Source organism: Pristiophorus japonicus, chromosome 14, assembly GCF_044704955.1.
Source record: "Pristiophorus japonicus isolate sPriJap1 chromosome 14, sPriJap1.hap1, whole genome shotgun sequence".
Classification (NCBI taxonomy): domain Eukaryota; kingdom Metazoa; phylum Chordata; class Chondrichthyes; family Pristiophoridae; genus Pristiophorus; species Pristiophorus japonicus.
In genome coordinates this window covers 128,128,720-128,149,450 of record NC_091990.1, presented here as the reverse complement: position 1 = coordinate 128,149,450, position 20,731 = coordinate 128,128,720, and the positions used below count along the sequence as shown (strand labels likewise).

Below are 20,731 nucleotides of genomic sequence, written 5' to 3'. Positions count from 1 at the left end.
CTCTAAAATTGCTGAACCCTTCACTAGGATTGGTACCAAAGATTTTTATGACCAGATGAGGTCATAAGATAGAAACTAAATGCACCGTTATAAATCGATGCAGTGCCATTTCTTTTCTTCACCTGGTGTCAATGGAAACTTTGATTGGCAAAGACTGATTCTGATTTTTTTTTTTGTCTGATATAGAAACACAGAAAATAGGGGCAGGAGTAGGCCATTCGGCCCTTCGAGCTTGCACCGCCATTCAATAAGATCATGGCTGATCACTCCCTCAGTACCCCTTTCCTGCTTTCTCTCCATACCCCCTTGATCCCCTTAGTCGTAAGGGCCATATCTAACTCCCTCTTGAATATATCCAATGAACTGGCATCAACAACTCTCTGCAGTAGGGAATTCCACAGGTCAACAACTCTCTGAGTGAAGAAGTTTCTCCTCATCTCAGTCCTAAATGGCCTACCCCTTATCCTAAGACTATGTCCCCTGGTTCTGGACTTCCCCAACATCGGGAACATTCTTCCCGCATCTAACCTGTCCAGTCCCGTCAGAATCTTATACATTTCTATGAGATCCCCCTCTCATCCTTCTAAACTCCAGTGAATAAAGGCCCAGTTGATCCAGTCTCTCCTCATATGACAGTCCAGCCATCAGTCTGGTGAACCTTTGCTGCACTCCCTCAATAGCAAGAACATCCTTCCTCAGATTAGGAGACCAAAGCAGGAATGGGGTACTGAAGTTGCATGTTCAGCCATGAACTCATTGAATGGCGGTGCAGGCTCGAAGGGCCGAATGGCCTACTCCTGCACCTATTTTCTATGTTTCTATGTAAAACTGAACACAATATTCCAGGTGAGGCCTCACTAAGGCCCTGTACAACTGCAATAAGACCTCCCTGCTCCTATACTCAAATCCCCTAGCTATGAAGGCAAACATACAATTTGCCACCTTCACCGCCTGCTGTACCTGCATGCCAACTTTCGATGACTGATGAACCATGACACCCAGGTCTCGTTGCACCTCCTCTTATCCTAATCTGCCGCCATTCAGATAATATTCTGCCTTCGTGTTTTTGCCCCCAAAATGGATAACCTCACATTTATCCACATTATACTGCATCTGCCATGCATTTTCCCACTCGCCTAACCTGTCCAAGTCACCCTGCAGCCTCTTAGCGTCCTCCTCACAGCTCATCAAATAATAGCTTCTGGGAAATTTATGTTCATCACGAATTTTGGTGTCATCACCTTGCTGCCAAATCTCATTATATTAATACAAGATTTTAGAATTCCTAGAGATGCTTATTGTGTCCAATGACTGTTGTGTATGGAGAAAGAGTCAGACTGAACACTGAGCTCAAAGTAAGGTGTGACCTTAGTCTTTTATTGCAGGTCTCCAGAGTGCCTCTCCAACCTGTGAAGCCTCCTTAAATACCTGTGCTCCCAAGGGATTATGGGATCCCTTGGGACTCCAGGGGATGAGCCCTCTGGTGGCTGTACAGAGTAAGTATAAGTCCACATATATAACAACACTTCCCCCGCAAAGTCAATAGTGTAACTATTTACAATGTGAGTTGATCTGGGGCCCTTCTTGCTCTGGTTGATCGTCTCGGTGTGAAAGCTGGTGTTGTTGAATCATTTGTTGGGCCCTCGCTGGGCTGCCGTGCAGCTGGCTTTGCTGGGCTGCCTGGTGTGTTGGGCTCTGCAGGGCTGCTGTGGATGGTGGGTTCTGCTTCGTGGTCAACCGTGGTGCCAGTTGCCACTGGTGTGTATGTTATGGGATCAAAAAAGGTAGGGTCCAAGGTGGGTTGCTCAGGATAGTCCGTGAATCTGAGTTTGATTTGGTCCAAGTGTTTCCGGTGAATGGATCCATTTGAAAGTTTGACCTGAAACACCCTGCTTCCCTCTTTGGCCACGACAGTGCCGGGAAGCCACTTGGGACCTTGTCCATAATTTAATAAAAATACAGGATCATTGATTTCAATCTCGCGTGACATATTTGCGCTATCATGGTATGCACTTTGTTGAAGCCGCCTGCTCTCTACCTGTTCATGTAGATCAGGGTGAACTAACGAGAGCCTTGTCTTAAGTGTTCTTTTCATGAGCAGTTCAGCAGCTGGGATCCCAGTGAGTGAGTGGGGTCTCGTGCGGTAGCTAAGCAGGACTCGGGATAGGCCTGTGAGTGAGCCTTCAGTTACCCTCTTCAAGCCTTGCTTGATTGTTTGCACTGCTCTCTCTGCCTGATCATTGGATGCTGGTTTAAATGGGGCAGATGGGACATGTTTGATCCCGTTATGGGTCATGAATTCTTTGAACTCAGCACTGGTAAAACATGGCCCATTGTCGCTCACCAGGACATCGGGTAAGCCGTGAGTGGCAAACATAGCCCGCAGGCTTTCAGTAGTGGCAGCGGACATGCTAGCCGACATTATCTCACATTCAATCCACTTGGAGTATGCGTCATCAACCACAAGGAACATTTTACCCAAGAACGGTCCTGCATTGTCGACGTGTACCCTAGACCACGGTTTGGAGGGCCAAGACCATAAAGTTAGCGGCGCCTCCCTGGGTGCATTGATCAACTGTGAGCATGTATTACATCTGTGCACACAGGACTGTAAGTCCGCATCAATACCGGGCCACCACATGTGGGATCTAGCTATCGCTTTCATCATTACGATGCATGGGTGGGTACTGTGGAGGTCATTGATGAAGGTGTCTCTGCCCTTCTTGGGGACCACTGCTCGATTGCCCCACAGAGGGCAGTCTGCCTGTATAGACATTTCATCTTTGCGCCGCTGGAACGGCTTTATCTCATCCTGCATTTCCACTAGGACACTGGACCAGCTCCTGTGAAGCACACAGCTTTTGACTAGAGATAATAAATGGTCCTGGCTTGTCAGGTTTTGATCTGCTGGGCAACGACGGGTGATGGCTCACTCTCAAATGCTTGCATAACCATGGCTAGATCTGCGGGCTGCGCCATTTCCACCCCCGTGGTGGGCAATGGCAACCTACTGAGAGCATCGGCGCAGTTTTCTGTGCCTGGCCTGTGGCGAATGGCATCATTGTATACGGACAACGTGAGGGCCCATCTCTGGACGTGGGCCGATGCGTTGGTATTTATCCCTTTACTCTTGGAAAACAGGGATATAAGTGGCTTATGGTCAGTTTCCAATTCGAATTTTAGCCCAAACAGGTATCGATGCATTTTCTTTACCCCATAGACACACGCTAACGCTTCTTTTTCAATCATGCTGAAGGCTCTCTCAGCCTTAGACAAACTCCTGGATGCATAAGCAACTGGCTGCAGTTTCCAGAAATCATGAGCTTGTTGCAATACACACCTGATGCCAAATGACGACGTATCACATGCCAATACCAAAAGCTTACATGGATCATATAACACAAGCAATTTGTTTGAGCATAACAATTTTCTCGCTTTTAGAAAGGCATTTTCTTGGCTTTGGCCCCAAACCCATTTGGCCCCTTTTCGTAGTAAGACATGTAGTGGTTCTAGCAGTGTGCTGAGACCCGGTAAGAAGTTACCAAAGTAGTTCAAGAGTCCTAGAAACGACCGCAGCTCCGTCACGTTCTGTGGCCTCAGTGCGTTCTCCATTGCCTCTGTTTTCGCGTTAGTGGGCCTGATGCCATCCGCCGCAATCCTCCTTCCCAAGAACTCCACTTCAGGCACCAGGAAAACGCACTTTGAGCGTTTTAACCTGAGCCCCACGTGGTTGAGTCGACTAAGAACCTCCTTCAGGTTCTGCAGGTGCTCGACTGTGTTCGGACCTGTGACCAAGATGTCGTCCTGGAAGACCACGGTGTGCGGGACCGACTTCAGTAAAACTTTCCATGTTTCCCTGGAATATCGCCGCCGCTGATCGCATTCCAAACGGGCATCTGTTATATCTGTTATAAACAAAAGGACCTTTGTGTGTGTTGATGCAGGTGAGGGCCTTCGATGATTCCTCCAATTCCTGCGTCATGTAGGCTGAAATCAGATCTAGCTTCATGAATGTCTTTTCTCCCGCCAGCGTTGCAAAGAGGTCGTCGGCCTTTGGTAGTGGGTATTGGTCCTGCAGGGAGAAACGATTGATAGTTATTTTGTAATCGCCACAGATTCTGACGGTGCCATCTCCCTTGAGCACTGGGACAATAGGACTGGCCCACTCGCTGAACTCGATCAGTGAGATGATGCCCTCTCTTTGTAGCCGATCTAGCTCGATCTCTACCCTTTCTTTCATCATGTACGGTACTGCTCTCGCCTTGTGATGGATGGGTCGCGCCCCCGGAATTAGGTAGATCTGCACTTTTGCTCTTTGGAATTTCCCAAAGCCTGGTTCGAACAGCGAAGGAAATTTGTTTAAGACCTGGGCACACGAAGTGTCGTCAGAGGGCGATAGCGCTCGGACGTCGTCCCAGTTCCCAGCATATCTTTCCCAGCCAGCTCCTGCCGAGCAACGTGGGACCATCGCCCGGTACCACCCAGAGTGGTAGCTTGTGCACCGCTCTATCGTAGGAGACCTTTACGATAGCACTGCCGATTACAGGAATCAGTTCTTTAGTGTAAGTACTTAGTTTCGTGCGAACTGGAGTTAAGACTGGCCTTGAGGTCTTGTTGCACCACAACCTTTCGAAAATCTTTTTGGCCATGATGGACTGGCTCGCGCCCGTGATCAGCTCCATTGACACCGGGAGTCCATTTAGTTCAACATTCAGCATTATCGGGGGACAATTCGTGGTGAATGTGTGCACCCCAGGTACCTCTGCCTCCTGTACCTGAGGCTCTGGTTCATTGTGATCCTCCGTGGATCTGTCCTTCTCTGCAACATGGCGGTTTGCAGGTTTAACAGGCTTAGCAGCTCACCTGCACACTTGGAGGTGTCCCATTGTTCCACAGCCCTTGCAAACGTACTCTTTGAATCGGCTTGAATGGAAACGATGATCACCCTCGCAGCGCCAACAAGGTGTTAATGGCCTTGCATTCATCACCCTTGATGGTGGACTCTGAGTCATCTGTGGATGTGCAGCTGCAGGTATGTGTAACCTGCCCTGTATGTTTCGATTCGAAAACAACATCACTTGGTGCACAGTACTTGTAGCAGCACTTGTGCGCTGAGAGATTTGCTTCGTATTGTCACTGGTGGCAATGAACGCCTGGGCTATCGCTATGGCCTTACTCAAGGTTGGGGTCTCTACAGTCAAAAGTTTGCAAAGTACGGTTTCGTGGCCAATGCCAAGTTTGAAAAAGTCTCTGAGCATGTGCTCCAAATGTCTTTCAAATTCACAATGTCCTGCAAGGCGTCTTAGTTCGGTGACATAACTCGCCACTTCCTGGCCTTCAAACCTTTTTTAGGTGTAGAACCGGTACCTCGCCATCAGAACGCTTTCTTTCGGGTTCAAATGCTCCCGGACCAGTGTGCACAAATCGTTGTATGATTTCTCCGTGGGTTTCGCTGGAGTGAGCAGATTCTTCATGAGGCCATATGTTGGTGCCCCACAAACGGTGAGGAGGATCGCCCTTCGTTTGGCAGCGTTCTCTTCCCCATCTAGCTCATTGGCCACGAAGTATTGGTCGAGTCGCTCCACAAAAGTTTCCCAATCATCTCCCTCCGAGAATTTCTTCAGGATGCCCACTGTTCTCTGCATCTTTGGGTTCGCTATCTATATCTCATCGCCAGTTATATATAGAGAAAGAGTCAGACTGAACTGACTGAGCTCAAAGTAACGTGTGACCGTAGTCTTTTATTGCAGGTCTCCAGAGTGCTTCTCCAACCTGTGAAGCCTCCTTTGCAAGGAAGTCTGACCTATATCTGACTTTTTGGGGCTTTCTCGCAGTCCTGATTGATGTTTCTTGTCCCCTGTGGTATTTGACCAGATAACCTTCCTCTGGCTTGGGTCTATAAAGACACCCACCTCTTCTAATATATCAATCTCTAAAATAATTCCTTCATTATTGGGGCACTTGGTTTTGATCTTCCTCGTAGTACTGTGGTGCATTTGACTCCTACCCTTATTACTTTATTTAATTTTTCGTTTCGCTCTTCATTTTCTTTTTCTAACTCTATTCTTATTTCTTTTTCCTCGTTTTCTTTTGTCATTCTTTCCTGACGTTCTTCCCCATCTCTACACATTCTTGAATGTGCGTGACAGAGTATTACAATTGCTTTATCTGCCTTATGCTTAGTTTCCTTATTCCACCATTCCCTCTAGCACTCCGGACTTCCCTCCGGACACCATCCTCCTTAATCCATCTTTCCCTTAATCTTATCATGCTTTCTCAACAGATATTCTGTTGTCTGACCCTGAAGGTCCCCTGATGTAGCGGTCATTTTTTTAACCAACCGCAGTACCAGTTACTCGCAAGTCTACGTCTAAACTTGTCGTCGACACTTTTAAGTCTGGTCACGTTAGTCCCATTGTAACCCTTTTGCGCAGTGCTGCCTTCTCGAACGTGGTCACCGTGACTCCGAATTGTTTACGAATCCCTGTTGACCCAGTGAAACCACTGAGAAGATCGACAGATCTAACTATGAGTAGTATATTAATTTTACTTACCCTCTTTTCTGTCGGTCTCCGAGGGTTTCGATCTCCGGACCTTCAGCGGATCCAGCCGACTATGCCAATTGTTGTGGGGGAAAAAAACCACCACTCGAAGTCACTTATAGTCCACGATATGAGAATTATTTAATACAAGCATGCAGGGGAGAGAGTTCGGAATCCTGAATTCAAGTCCCGAAGTCTCTCAACGTTACAGCAGTCGTGGAAATGTATATATAATCCAGCAGAAGTGAAACTCGATAGTTGACCAACTAAGAGCTTATGCGATCAGCAACCGAGCAACTTTCAACTGTTAATCACATAAGCTCTCAGCAGATGTCATCTGTTATGTCAACTGTCTTCTGTCTGCCTATTGCCTCTGTCACAAGGTTTCATCCTTAGCCATTGTCTCTATAACAGGGATTAATCTTTACTCATTGCCTCTGTAACAATGTATCATGAAACGTCTTTATACCAACTATTGCGTATTAATTGCTGACACTATGCTTCTGTCTGTTTTGGCAAAGCTTCCCATCATGCCTTGTAACATAAATACAGCATTTCAAACCAGTATTCTCATTAACCCCGTGCTTCTCACATCAGTAATTGCTCCCCTAATTTTTTTTCTCTAATTTCTTCTAAACTCCTATGCACTCTTCCACCTCACTGCATCCTTACTGTGTTGAAATTTAGACTCATCACACTATCTTCCACTCTAATTGATTCTTTTCCATGACTTCCAATTGTTCAGAACTCTAACCTCCTTCAATCCTTACTTCCTTCTACAATCTAGCAGAGGAAGCCAAGGGTACTTTTGTTGAAGAAGCTCTTCAGATGACAGTGCAGAGTGGGAAAAAGATGCCATTGCTAGAAATGCTCTGACTATGATCAGATAATTAAGATTGACATGAAATGAGAGCAGACCCACCAAGCTTGACAACGGAGATGAGGCATTGAAGGAGGATGGTGTCTATGTCAAAAACTGTAGAGAGGTTGAGGAGATATGGCATGATAGTCATATAGAATAGTCATATGTAATTCATGACTTTGGTCAGGGCCAATTTGATGCTGTGGAAAGGGCGGAAGCTGTATTGGAGGGATTCAAACAGGGAGTTGCAGATGGGCATGGAGCAAGGTCTTGGTGAGAAAAGGGTCATTGGAGTTGGTGAGAACAAAGGAGTTGAAGGCGGATTTTTTTAGCAATGAAATGATGATGGCAGCTTTGAAAAAGGTGGGACAGGAGCGTGAACAAGGATAATGTGTTTTGCTAAAAATACCAACTCTAGGAAAACTTCAAGAATGCATCTCTGATGTTGCTACACATAGCAACTTCGTGGAATTCTACTCCTGAGAAGGCTGGAAAGAAATAAGTTTATTCAGTGTGTACGGTTAGTCATAATTCCATGTAGTACATTATCTTGCAAAAATTAAAAGTGATCTTAACTATAAAGCAATTTTCATAATTCCAAAATGACCTGTTCTGATTTGTGGAATGATGTATTCATGATTACATACATCAGTAAATAATAGAACAGTAGGCTAGTTGTCCTGTTCCTGAAGAGTTACAAAATTCTGTCCTCGGATCTCACAAATACCTGAGGTTGACTGCAGTTTTTTTGAGTGTAATATAAATTCAGTTCCAATACAGAGCTCTGTTTGTAGCGTACTGTTTATAGACTGTGCTTCGGGTTAATTTTAGAAGCTTTTTGTAGTTATTGCTATTAATCTTGGAGTAGGTGGGGGCGGTAGTTCAGGACAACATCACTGCTCCTGATTATGATGCTGTATACGTAATGAAAACTAGAATACATTTTGTTTTTAACAAAAGGATATTCCATTCAGATGACACTTCTTAATAGATTGGACCAGATTTTGCTATCAAAATAACAGTGAGGCTAATGACACTCACGTTATTTATGTGTAAATGGTACAGCAACTTCAGGCAAGGAGCAGATGCGCAATTAAATGCCAATATCCAAATGTTGCTGCATTTTGCTGTCTGTCTCACCAGTGACATGCTTTGAGTGGTGTGAAGTTGCTGTATTTGCTCGGTAAAGATGAACTAAACTCGCCACAGAGTTTCAAGCATGACAACGTGGTGTTACTGACTGCCAATCAATCTCTCTGGCACTGAAAATTAACTTTTACAAACATGGAGTCTCATTCCTTCAGTTATTAATTGTTGCTGCATATTTAAACAATGTCAAATTTAAAATTCTTTATCTTTTTTACAATTTAATTTCTGTCTTTTTTTCTCTCTTTTTCTCTTAATCCAATGTTACTTTCCCTCTCTTCATTTATCTTCCTGCACCTGATCTAACATTGAATTCACCCACTCTAAAATACACTTTCTTCTCTGTCATTCTGTTGTTTATTTCTTAATCCTTCAATCTGATTGGTTAAGGAGATACACAGTTGCTTTCCCTGTTCGTTCAGGTACCAGATGGCCTGTTTTGCTTGCTGCACCATTATCAGCTCTCACTTTCAGCTTCTTAGTGGACAAATACGTTTTGAGCTGAAGGGTGCAATCATAGAAATTTACAGCATGGAAGGAGGCCATTTCAGCCCATCGTGTCCATGCCGGCCGACCAAGAGCTATCCAGCCTAATCCCGCTTTCCAGCTCTTGGTCCGTAGCCCTGTAGGTTACGGCACTTCAAGTACATATCCAAGTACTTTTTAAATGTGGTGAGGGTTTCTGCCTCTACCACCCTTTCAGGCAGTGAGTTCCAGACCCCCACCACCCTCTGGATGAAGAAATTTCCCCTCATATCTCCTCTAAACTTCTCCCCAATTACTTTAAATCTATGTCTCCTGGTTGTTGACCCCTCTGCTAAGAACATAAGAAATAGGAGCAGGTGTAGGCCATATGGCCCCTTGAGCCTGCTCCACCATTTAATAAGATCATGGCTGATCTGATCTTGGCCTCAACTCCACTTATCCGCCCTCTCCCCATAACCTTTCACTCCCTTATCGTTCAAAAATCTGTCTATCTCTACCTTAAATATACTCAATGACCCAGTTTCCACAGCTCTCTGGGGCAGAGAATTCCACAGATTTACAACCCTCTGAGAGGAGAAATTCCTCTTATTCTGAGACTGCAAGGGGAAGTCGAACTGATGGCAGATACTGTTAGATGCCCTACTACAGCACAATCTAGCCCATTGTTATTCCAAAATGGCTGTTCTACTTTTGATCTCGAATTTTGTAGAACTGGGGATAAGTTGGGCATCCATGTTGGTAGCAGGGAGGGCTGGTCTCACCAAATTTGTGAAGCATCACCCTCCTTTTAATGCCAGTTTTCTCCCTGTACATGCAAATGTGTACAGGAGCCAGGCCTAAGTGGAGATGTGCACTGTTAAAGGGCTGCTGCTCACCATTAGAAGGGAGTTCTTTAATATTTTAATGCATTGTCCTGAAGGAATTTACTTGCTAGAAGGTAGAGGGTATACTATTATTTGTGGGAAAATATGTGCAATGCAGTGAGTGGGGAACACTCACGATTTCTTGAGGTGCTGATGCAAATGGAGTAGCAAAGGAGGATGGCTCTCTTTGGAGCTGGAGGGCACCCACCTGTTAAAGCAGAGGACTAAGATGCATGGATGGACATTTTCAAAGCCAGTAAATGAAGTCTTCTAGGTTCGCTGCACCTGGGAGCAAATACAAAAGAAGTTCAATATCAGAAGTGCAAATTTAAGTGTACTTATTTTTGTATATGTGCTTATTATTTGTCCATGAAGGCATGCACGAAATCTAAATGTTCATGTAGTGAATTGTCAAGACGATAGCATGCAAGGAATACCCTTTCGTACGACACAAGCTGCAGGGTACAGCAATACTGGGGACAATAAGACCTTTTGCAGGTATTTCAAACTTCAGCATGAGCGTACTGTTATCAAAAACGGCATGCAGGCTACTTTGGATTGACACAAGGCAGGAGATAGACTCGGTACAGGGGTGGTGTTTGTGGTGCTGAGGCAGTTGCTAATATCTTCATAAATGTGTTCTGTCCACAGGTGAAGGCAGCACACAATTACAGAATGTAGGACTAGGCAGGCAGTAGACCAGCTTGCTGAAGCAACTGTCCCAATATGAAGGGATTGGCCATGCTTCTTTTTGACCACAAATCTGGGGAGGAGTTGTAGGAGTAGGAGGTGCTACTACTCAGCAACTATCCTCCATTTATTTTGATCTATCCACTTACTCCCTTTCTTAATCCCAACATCAGGGGCAAACTTTGTTCAACAGGGGTGCCTGAGAGAGAAAATGTCTTACAATCGCACCTCTCTTTGAAGGCGATGCATTGTAATTCCTTTTCCTTTTCTCTTCCTCCGGTCATCTGAAGATGTCGAGGGCAGAACAAGTGGCACCACCGACCTTAGCACATCACAGCAACTTGATTCACGCACACACCTGTCCCCAAGCACTAGCACAGATCCTGACACCCCAGAGAATGTAGGTTGTGTCTCTGAAGTAGGTGGTGCAGGTGATTCACTCCTCACAGGTGAGCAGGAATGAGTGGAGGTGGTAGGAGGTTACCGCAAGGATTAGGCAAGGATCTTACGTCATATATTTGCTTTATGGGCAAGGAATTGGTATCCTACTAGATCCACCATCAGATTGGAGTTAATATACGAGCCGAAGACTTTTAGTTGATGGCATTGTATATCCATTTCCATGAGTCTGTCACTTTCTGGATTTGACTGACAGAGTGATAGTTTGTAAAGAGCAGTACTGGTTGGCTTAACACATGTGGCACTGGTCCTAGCTGTGGTGCCCAGCCTCTGGGATGTGGGAAGAGAAAGGTTTGATTTACTTTGCTTCCATGTAAGGTCTCCTCGCATCCTCCCGCTGCAGCCAGGCTCCTCCGATACTTAGTGAAGTGTCAGAGAGAGGATAGGTGCTGGCAGGCCACTGCATTGTTGGATATGGCTCCAGCTGTTGATAAGGCCCTGCACCCTGGAGGTTCAGGGCTGTCACCAGCCTTGCAGATCCCTAATACCCAACAGCAACCTGCCATCACAGTTGCTCCTCCCACTCGTGTAGCACTTAGACATAGCCTTAGATTATTTGGTGAGACAAGCACACATATAGGGTACCAGAGGAAGCATGGTTGAAGGGATTAGAGCACATAATTTAAGCTAATGTAAGTAAATAAATATTGATCTTTTTAATCTCTCCATTGTGTGAACAATATGTGTATGGATGTGGAAATGCACTAAGTGCTGGGAAAGAGGCTGAACGGGCCAAATATCGCGGCACGTACAATGTGCACACACACCCATAGAGGCCCCACAAGTGCCGGTTCTTGGCGCGCAATGCACAGGCGCTGAAATCCGGCACTTGCGAACTGTCAAAATTTCTTTTGACCGTTCCAAGGCATCCCCGGGAGAAGGGCCTTCGCGGGCGGAGATTTGGGCTATTTGCTCAGCGAATATCCTTCAAACTCTTACGCCTGGCAAAAGCAGGCGTAAGGTCTGTTTTTACCAGCGTAAAAGTTTTAAAAGATAGAAAAATAAAATTTTAACAATTTTTATATTAAAAACCCTGTCAATTAAGGTAACTTTACTTTTACCCCTATTAAAATATATATTTTTTTAAATCAAAAAAATTAATTTTTGTCTAAATCATTTAATTTAATTCAATTTAACTAATTTTAAATATGTGAAGTGTTTTTCTTATTTATTTAAAATGTTTGTGTTTTTGGGGTATCCCCATTGATAGAAATGGTGATCTCCGTACAAAAGGAACTGACCATTACTGTGAATGGGGATAGGCCTTTTTTTTGCTTGGTCCGGCCCAAGTGATCACAAGCTGCACATATAGTCCAGGAATACGTGAGTCTCTGCGCTGGGCTGCGATTGGAGGCCTCGTGGCGCAAGTGTTCGTTCCTTCAGGACCACCAGCTACATTCGTAAATATTTTTGTGGTCGGAGGCATCCGCCCGTGGGAAGCCTCAGACGCAATTTCAGGGCCCATGGTAATTCAACTTCAGTCGCGATAGGTATTCTTGGCTGAGGGTGGGGGCGGGTTGGGTGGGGGGGGGAGATCGGTGTGTAGATTTTTGTAGCAAAACTAATTTGGTCAGAGGCATAACAGTTCTCGATCTCACAATTCCTCACCAATCTCCCTTTCTGTAATTCAGCCCCTTCCATGTAGATATCCCTCTGTTTGCTATCCTCCTCCTGTGGGCCTCAGCCCCATGGACTTACTTTATTGTCCTACACATGTTCGCTACTCATTAAATGGCAACGTGTAGTTGAAGGTTATGCTGATAGGGTTAGATGAAGTTGGGTGGGAAGAGGCTTGTGTGGAGGGTAAACACTGTCATAGACCAGTTGGGCTGAATGGTCTGTTTTTGTGCTATAAATTCTATGTAGTTCAATGGAGTGTGCAGCAGAAGGTGATGATTTTGGAGAGTTTGGCTGGGCCTCATTGCATTTGTGCTTTTCTGTTATGTTGGGTGTCTAATTAGGATTTTAAGCCATGGCTGCAAAAACGGTCTCCTAGCAACCATCTATTCATACTCTTGGTCACCTTCATATTTACGAAAGGATATACTTGCTTTGGAGGCAATTCAGAGAAGGTTCACTAGGTTGATTCCGGAGATGAGGGGATTGACTTATGAGGAAAGGTTGAGTAGTTTGGGCCTCTACTCATTGGAATTCAGAAGAATGAGAGGCGATCTTATCGAAACTTATAAGATTATGAGGGGGCTTGACTTGGTGGATGCAGAGAGAATGTTTCCACTGATGGGGGAAGACTAGAACTAGAGGGCATGATCTTAGAATAATGGGCCACCCATTAAAACTGAGATGAGGAGAAATTTCTTCTCTCAAGAGGTTTGTAAATCTGTGGAATTCGCTGCCTCAGAGAGCTGTGGAAGCTGGGACATTAAATAAATTTAAGACAGAAATAGACAGTTTCTTAAACGATAAGGGGATAAGGGGTTATGAGGAGCGGGCAGGGAGGTGGAGCTGAGTCCATGATCAGATCAGCTATGATCTTCTTGAATGGTGGAGCAGGCTCAAGGGGCCATAATAAATGAGTCATGGGTGCTCCCTAGATAATATGTTAATGTGCAGAATCATACTTCCCCAGTCAGAAACCATCTGAACATTTGAGTTGGTAACCCTTCCTGTTCATATATGTATTGTGGTTGATGTGACACTACCTGAGATATTGTTGATCCTGTAGATTTTGTCCCTCCATGAAATAGTCATCATCAAATTCATGTAGCACGGTTGGAACACCCCGAGGGATTCCTTTTGTTCCAGCTTTGTTCGTTATAACTTGTAAAGCAGCAGCAATCGCCAAGTCTCCAAAAAAGTCTTAGCTAACAACTAAAGACTTAAGCAGAATTGCACTGACCAAAAAAGCAATAAAAATTTTAACAACAGTAGTTGATAAATGCATACTGGCAAAAAGCTACCGTTCAACATCCAACAACTCAAAAAAAAAACAGCAACCTTGCATTAAGAATTAGGCTAAAGCAGACCAGGAATATTGAACTCTCCGATGTCTATTTTAATTGGGTGGAATTTCAACCAAAATCACAAAATTCAGCATGGGACCTTATTCCAATCATTTTAATATTTAAATTTAGCTTCCATTTGCTTGCAAGGCTGTCTACTTTCATACCCCGAAAATCGTGCTTTGAAAAATTTGGCGTGTGACGTGTTGTGTCCAGTTTTGTGAGCCGTGCCCACCAGCAGACCAGCTCTGTGCCATCAGCACAGCTTTGTACAATTGGGGCTTCAATGTTGAATTATGTATAATATAGTTGTCTGACAATTACATAGTTGAGAGATTGTTAAAGCTACGGTTTAATGAATACTTGTGGCATATCCATTTATAGCTTAATTGATCATAGCCCTTTCGTCAAAACCTGCTGAGTCAGGTTTTCTGGTTCCTTTTCATCCCAGCAGTGTGCAGATTAATAGCTCTGGTGTGAACAGCATGCAACTGTCAGAGACACAAATTACATCGAGAATAATGGATATGTGAGAGTGATTTACTCCACTGAGAAGTTCAGATGACATCATAAATCTCAAGACTGAAGTGTAGATTGCTTGTCCTCTGATCTCCAAGATTATGATATAGCCTTAACCTCACTTCTTGGTCGTTTTTATAAAATGCAGATCTTTTGAGTGTCACACATTAGCAGTAATCATCACATGATGATTTAAAGATGTCATGTCAGCTTCCTTGATGGCTCAGCTACTTGACAGTGAAAAGCTGAGCTAAACAGAGCAGGAAAGTCCAGGCTTATTCCCCGCTCTGTGTTGTTAGCTGTTCTTAGCAGGAGGGGTGGGATGGATGCTACAGTTTGCCTTGGTACCTCCGGCTTAGGGGAAACTGGTCAGGGTTCTTGCTGATTGCTAACCAGTGACCCCTTACATATTTAGATGCCAGATGAGGGCAAGATCATGAGGCTCGATTGTGATGCCCTCAGCAATCGCATAGCTTCCCAAACACTCGCTCGCTGGCAGATACTTGAAGAATGGCCATCTAAGCAAGAAGCAGGAGGGTGACCGGGGCTTGTGGAACTGTTCCCCAGTACAAAGTCAGCCCTTTCATAAAAGGAGGGGAGAGAAATTGTCAGAAAAAGATGGAGGAGGTAAAAGAAAGTTAAAGAAGCTTACATTTATATAGAGACTTACCAGATCTCAAAGTGCTTCATGCACAATGTATTAAGTTTCAGAATGCAGTAGCTTTTGAAATTTAGGCAACTACAACATCGCACAAGATCTCTCAAGCAGCAGTAAGATAAGTGACTGGTTTGTCAACAGCAACTTGGGTGTGTGTATACTTTTATCTTAGAAAAACATCCCAAGGAAGTTCACAGAGGCATAATCAAACAAATGGATGCCAAGCCAAAGAAAATGTTAGCAGGGCTGACCAAAATTTTAGTCAAAGAAGTGGGTTTTAAGGAGGGTCTTAATCCTTTGCTTGGTGTTTGAGGAAGAATCATTCACCAGAACAATTGTCTGCTCTTCTGTGAATGGTTCCATGGGCTCTTTAATGTCCACTTTGACAGGCAAATGGGTTCCTGGTTTAATGTCTCATCCGAATTGATGGCACCTATGGACAATCAGTACTGACATCAGTCATGATTATGTGCTCAAGGCCTGAAGTGGAACTTCAACCCACAACCCTCTTACTCAGAAGTGAGAGTTCTTCTACTGAGCTAACGTTGACACTTACCCAAAGTTCTCCCAAAGTAACTCACTTTTAAAAAAAAAAAATGGAAATATTCTAACTTTACAGAATAAAGTGAGTTATCACACCATTCTGGTTCTGTTTGTTTGAGGTTAATTTAGATTGGCCCCATTTTGTCTGTATAAACAATTGCTTTGAACAAAATTTCTTAATGAATGTTATTTTTGATTGTTCTATTATCCTGCTTCAGAAGGATTGAGCTGCATGAACAAAGACCACGGATGTGCCCACATCTGTAGAGAAACACCAAAAGGAGGAGTAGCGTGTGAATGTCGGCCTGGTTTTGAACTAGCCAGGAATCAGAGAGGATGCATATGTATGTAAATTCCTTTAATTTTTATGTTTCATTTATATATTTTGGGTTATTGAAAACACTGCAAAGAAATTCAACCTTCCTAGTTGTCCTTAACTTGTTCTCTGCCCTTAAGTGTTTGACCTTTGATTTAAGTTGACTCTTATAAAATGTATCACTTATATAAAATTTGGTTTTTATTCCTGGGTTGCCCCAATATTGATATAAAATGCAGAATTGCTGCTTACAAATGGACTGAGTATGAACCTGGATAGAAGATTTTGGATTGCAGCAAGTGCACCAGTCACTCTGACTGCATATCCTTGAAATAAAGATTTAAAAGTTGGAGTGTCTGTACAAGAAGATATGCATAACAGCCTCACCAATACATATCTAAGTTTGAGTGTGTCTCAAAATATCTGCCATGCCAAGAGCTTTAGCACTAACCGGTTTGGCTGGTGGATGAGACGAATATTTCAGTAAAAATCTGAATTTATTGCTTGTCCATTTTTTAAAATAAATATAAAGATGTCCTAGATGCTTCTATATGATTGTGATATTTAATGATCAGCTGTTTCTTTTAGATGTGTGTGATTTTTTTTTTAGTAACTTGTAACCATGGAAACGGTGGGTGTCATCATACTTGTGATGATACAGATGATGGACCTGTTTGTGGCTGCCACCAAAAGTATGCTTTGCTGTCTGATGGGAAAATCTGTATTGGTAAGTGAACTGGCTCTTGCCATTTTACCTGTGTACTCTAAACTGTTTGTGCGAGTCTTGAAGCAAGTCAAAGACCAATTATATTTTGAAGTATGCTCCTGTAATACAGTTCATTTCCATTTGCTGTGATGGTAGATTTGATTCCCTCTTCTTCCTGTCTGAGCAGTAAATGTTTGTACTTTTATAAATTCATCCAACCTTTTAGTGTTATTTCAGCCAAGCAAGTTCAACTACCTCAAAACCTTGTAAAAGGAAATACAACTCTTTCTATTTTAGGACTATATGAATGTATTCAGTGTATTTTTCTTTTGATAGACACATTAATTTAGGTCACAAGTGGTTATTGTTCAGATAACTGACTATTGGTCATAGTGGCTACTATTTTGTGCAATTATAGCTCCACCTGTGGTGACAAGCTAAAATGATCTTAATACAGTTGTGTTATTTGAAATGAATGGAAATTGATCAGTTTTTCTTCAATCGTAAGCCGCATATAACTACTTATTGTGAGAAGTATTACATTTGACGAAATACTTGCATGGAAAATTGTACAGTGTAGTTATTTACGCTGCATTCTGGTAAATATTATCCCGTATGATTGATGTCACATACCCTCTTTTTTAAAAAAAAACTCTTGAGCTGCTTTGAGTGGTCACATTGGTTCTTCTCACCGTACTTGATACTAGCAGCTAAAGTGGTAATGTAAGTGTTGTTGATTCTATTGTATTCTAAAGAAAAATGACTTACAAATTTTAGAGATTACAATTTGTAAGAAAAAACACCCCACAAAAATTGCTATTGTAGAAAAGGGCTATAAACTCAGTCAAAAAATGAGTTCTTGAGTGAAAGGTAGTTGACGCTGACATGGCGAGCAGTTGATGCACCACTTCTTGCTCTAGGGATAGTTTGATCCTTCCCCCATTGTACCTGACTACCATGTTAGAGGGTGGAAATTGGAGTATACGGGAAACTCCCAGAGCTGGCATGCGTTTTATCCAATTTAATTTTACGCTCGTGCATCTTAGGTTTTGATATTTGCAAAATATTTTTTTAAAAGTAGATTTGTTATAAATTTGGCACGATCTTGGACACGAATTTAGAAATGTTCAATTGTTCTGAATTCAGATGATTGCTATTGAAAAGGAAAAACTGCAAATGTTGGAAATCTGAAATAAAACAGAAAATGCTAGAAATGCACAGCAGGTCAGCATTTGTAATGAGAAAAGAGAGGTTATGACAGTTTGGATGTGTATCCATAATCAGATTAGAGTTTAGATATCCAAACGCAGAGGTGAGTTCTGATGAATGGTGCACACCAGAAACTTCATAACCTGTATTTTCAGTCATAAAACCTAATGACCTGTAAAATATTCAAAAAGATATATCAATAAACATTACATCATCTTTATATTGTACATAGACTAAGATCATTTAGCATTTACTTACAAAGGTTGATGATGCAAATGCAACAGAAAGTATGAGAATTTATTTGCTTAACTCACAACTTGATTTTGTTCTGTTCTCTTCAAGAAGCTTACTAATTCTTTTCCTCGATTCCCTTTTCTCCTTTCTAAGCTGTTGTGCTCTGGTGATGACTCTGATTGCCTGAACTATCTGCAGCCAAACTGCACTTAAAAATAATCAAAACATTTACAACATAATGATCTCTATTGCAGCCATGCTTCATCATCATTTTATACAATCCTAATTTGTTGCACACGTAGAGTACAAGAAGCTGAGACTTCTCTTAGCTGACTGGGGGATTGGAGAGAGGCATAAACTCCGTTAAACGGAACACAGAGGGGTTTGTCAGTTTTCATCTAGTAATGTAATTTTATTCCTGCTTGGACGCACTAATCAAATGCATGAAAAGCAAATATTTTTAGGTGGTCTGTTCATTTTTTCAACTAACTGATTAAAAGCTGACAGAAACATGCTTGTCAAAAGAAAGATACATTAACAGTTTATCCTTTCCCTGTATATTGATACTAACTTTCTTGTCCTAGAAATTAGGATCTTGCATATTTGTCTTGGAAATTGGCTGTTTTTAACCACATTGAAACAATAATGTTACGAATTTTGAAAACATGTCAAAAAGTTACCATTTCATTTTGTCTGTTGTTTTCTTTTCTGCAATGCTATTTAACAAAACATTGTTTGGCTTTTATTTTTGTCTTGATCAATTCTGGACAAGCAGTCAACCAGCACTGCACTAAGCACCACTGCAGCAAACATTGACTTTATTGCATGCATTTTGTTTTGCTTTTTCCTTCATGGAGATGTTTCTAGTTGGTTACCAACTTTATCCAGCACTGAATTGCTTCTCCGCTTGTAGAGGCTGCTTCGTTAAAAATAAATCTCAGTCGCACTTTCTGTTGCTTTTGAATGCTTTTTCTGTTTGTTTCTCAATTAAGATTTTTTTTGTTGCATACTTCTGTGTTTTTGACTGCCCTCATTTGCAGCCTTTCTTATTCTGCCAAGAAAAGGGAAGCCTAGCTGCTACATGTACTTGGGAAAACAGAATTAATAACATAAGAAAATGTATTGCTGTAAACCACAGATTAAAAAAAAGACCTGGAAAGCTGAAATAAAAATCGGAAATGCTGGAAATGCACAGCAGCTTGGTTAGTGTTTGAAAGAGAAAGGTTCCAACTGCAATATCTTTATTGTACATTTCCAGTACTTTCTGTTTTTAATGCTGTAAAAACTAATTGTTGATACAGTGTGGAAGACAAAGCAATAAAGAGAAAAGCTTTGTTTAGATGCCTTTCTGCAACATATAAAAGAGAAAAAAAGCAACTTTTTCTGCTTTGGTTTGACCAATTGCAATATATTTTGTGCTTGCTTGTATTATAGAAAAGGCTGAGGCTGCAATTGAGAACTCTGAATACAATGCCACGTCAGTAACTGATGTGGACAAGCGGGTGAAACGCCGACTGCTAATGGGTAAAAAAAATAAAAAGCTTCTAGTCCACTGATTAGTTTCTTTTTGCTCTCTTTATCTTTTCATTGCAAGCCTAACTCTCTTAGCTGAATCTGAACATCATCACACTGTCACTTGGGTTGGTGTGCATGGGTTTCTTTTCAATGTTTAACTATTGTTGTATTAACTTCCTTGCACACTTAAGACTCATATAATTGTCTCTGCAGTGTCTGGCAAAGGATTCTAACAAATAAATGCTGCTGTTTTCCCTAAGATGTTTCTTGCAATCTCAATCTCTTACTAAATATGCTGAAAATACATTGAAAGGTTAGAAAGATCTCAAGGTGTATCTTCCTTTTCTATGTGAAAGCAGTCACCTCACCAAAAAGAGGAAAGAGTTGTTCTTAAAAGGGTTTTGATGATACAACAATGGACAGAAAGATGTAGATCATTTCATATTAACTGAGAATTGACCTTGTTTAATTCAAGTACGATAATATTTGAATGTCTCTAGTAAAATTTACTGACAAACAAATAAATTGAACAGCAGTGGGAAACATTTAAAGCGGTGACCAGTGGAATCCAGGAGAAATATATTTCACTAGAAAGCAAAAGCAAACTCGCCAGTAATGACACACCAGGATGAATAAAGAAGTAAGGGCAAAATTGAAACTAAAGAAAAAGGCATCTACTAAGTGCATGGACAACAAAGGCGAGGATGTCAAAAGGGAATATGAATAGGTTAGGAAAAAAGACAAAAAATAATTAGGAAGACAAAGAGGAACTATGAAATTAAACTGTCAAGGAATATAAAAATAAATAGTAATGTTCTACAGACACATGAATAACAAAAGAAAAATCAGGATAGGGATAGGGCCACATAGGGATAGGGCCACTGAGAGATGCACACAATAAACTCACAGGTAATGATGGTGAAATGGCAGAAATATTGAATAATTACTTTTTACCAAGGAGACTACCTTGGTGGACATGGCAGAAGATGAGATCAAAAAGATATAAATACATTTAAGATAGAA

General features: G+C 42.2%; 1 protein-coding gene across 1 annotated transcript in view; it reads left to right on the top strand.

Moving 5' to 3' along the window:
• LOC139279487 (signal peptide, CUB and EGF-like domain-containing protein 2) overlaps nucleotides 1-20,731 on the top strand; it is a 182,032-nt gene that overhangs the window by 48,447 nt on the left and 112,854 nt on the right. Inside the window, exons 5-7 of the mRNA XM_070898615.1 lie at nucleotides 15,947-16,072; nucleotides 16,655-16,771; nucleotides 19,628-19,717. Coding sequence (XP_070754716.1) covers nucleotides 15,947-16,072; nucleotides 16,655-16,771; nucleotides 19,628-19,717 — 333 coding nt within the window. The remainder of the gene's footprint in view (nucleotides 1-15,946; nucleotides 16,073-16,654; nucleotides 16,772-19,627; nucleotides 19,718-20,731) is intronic.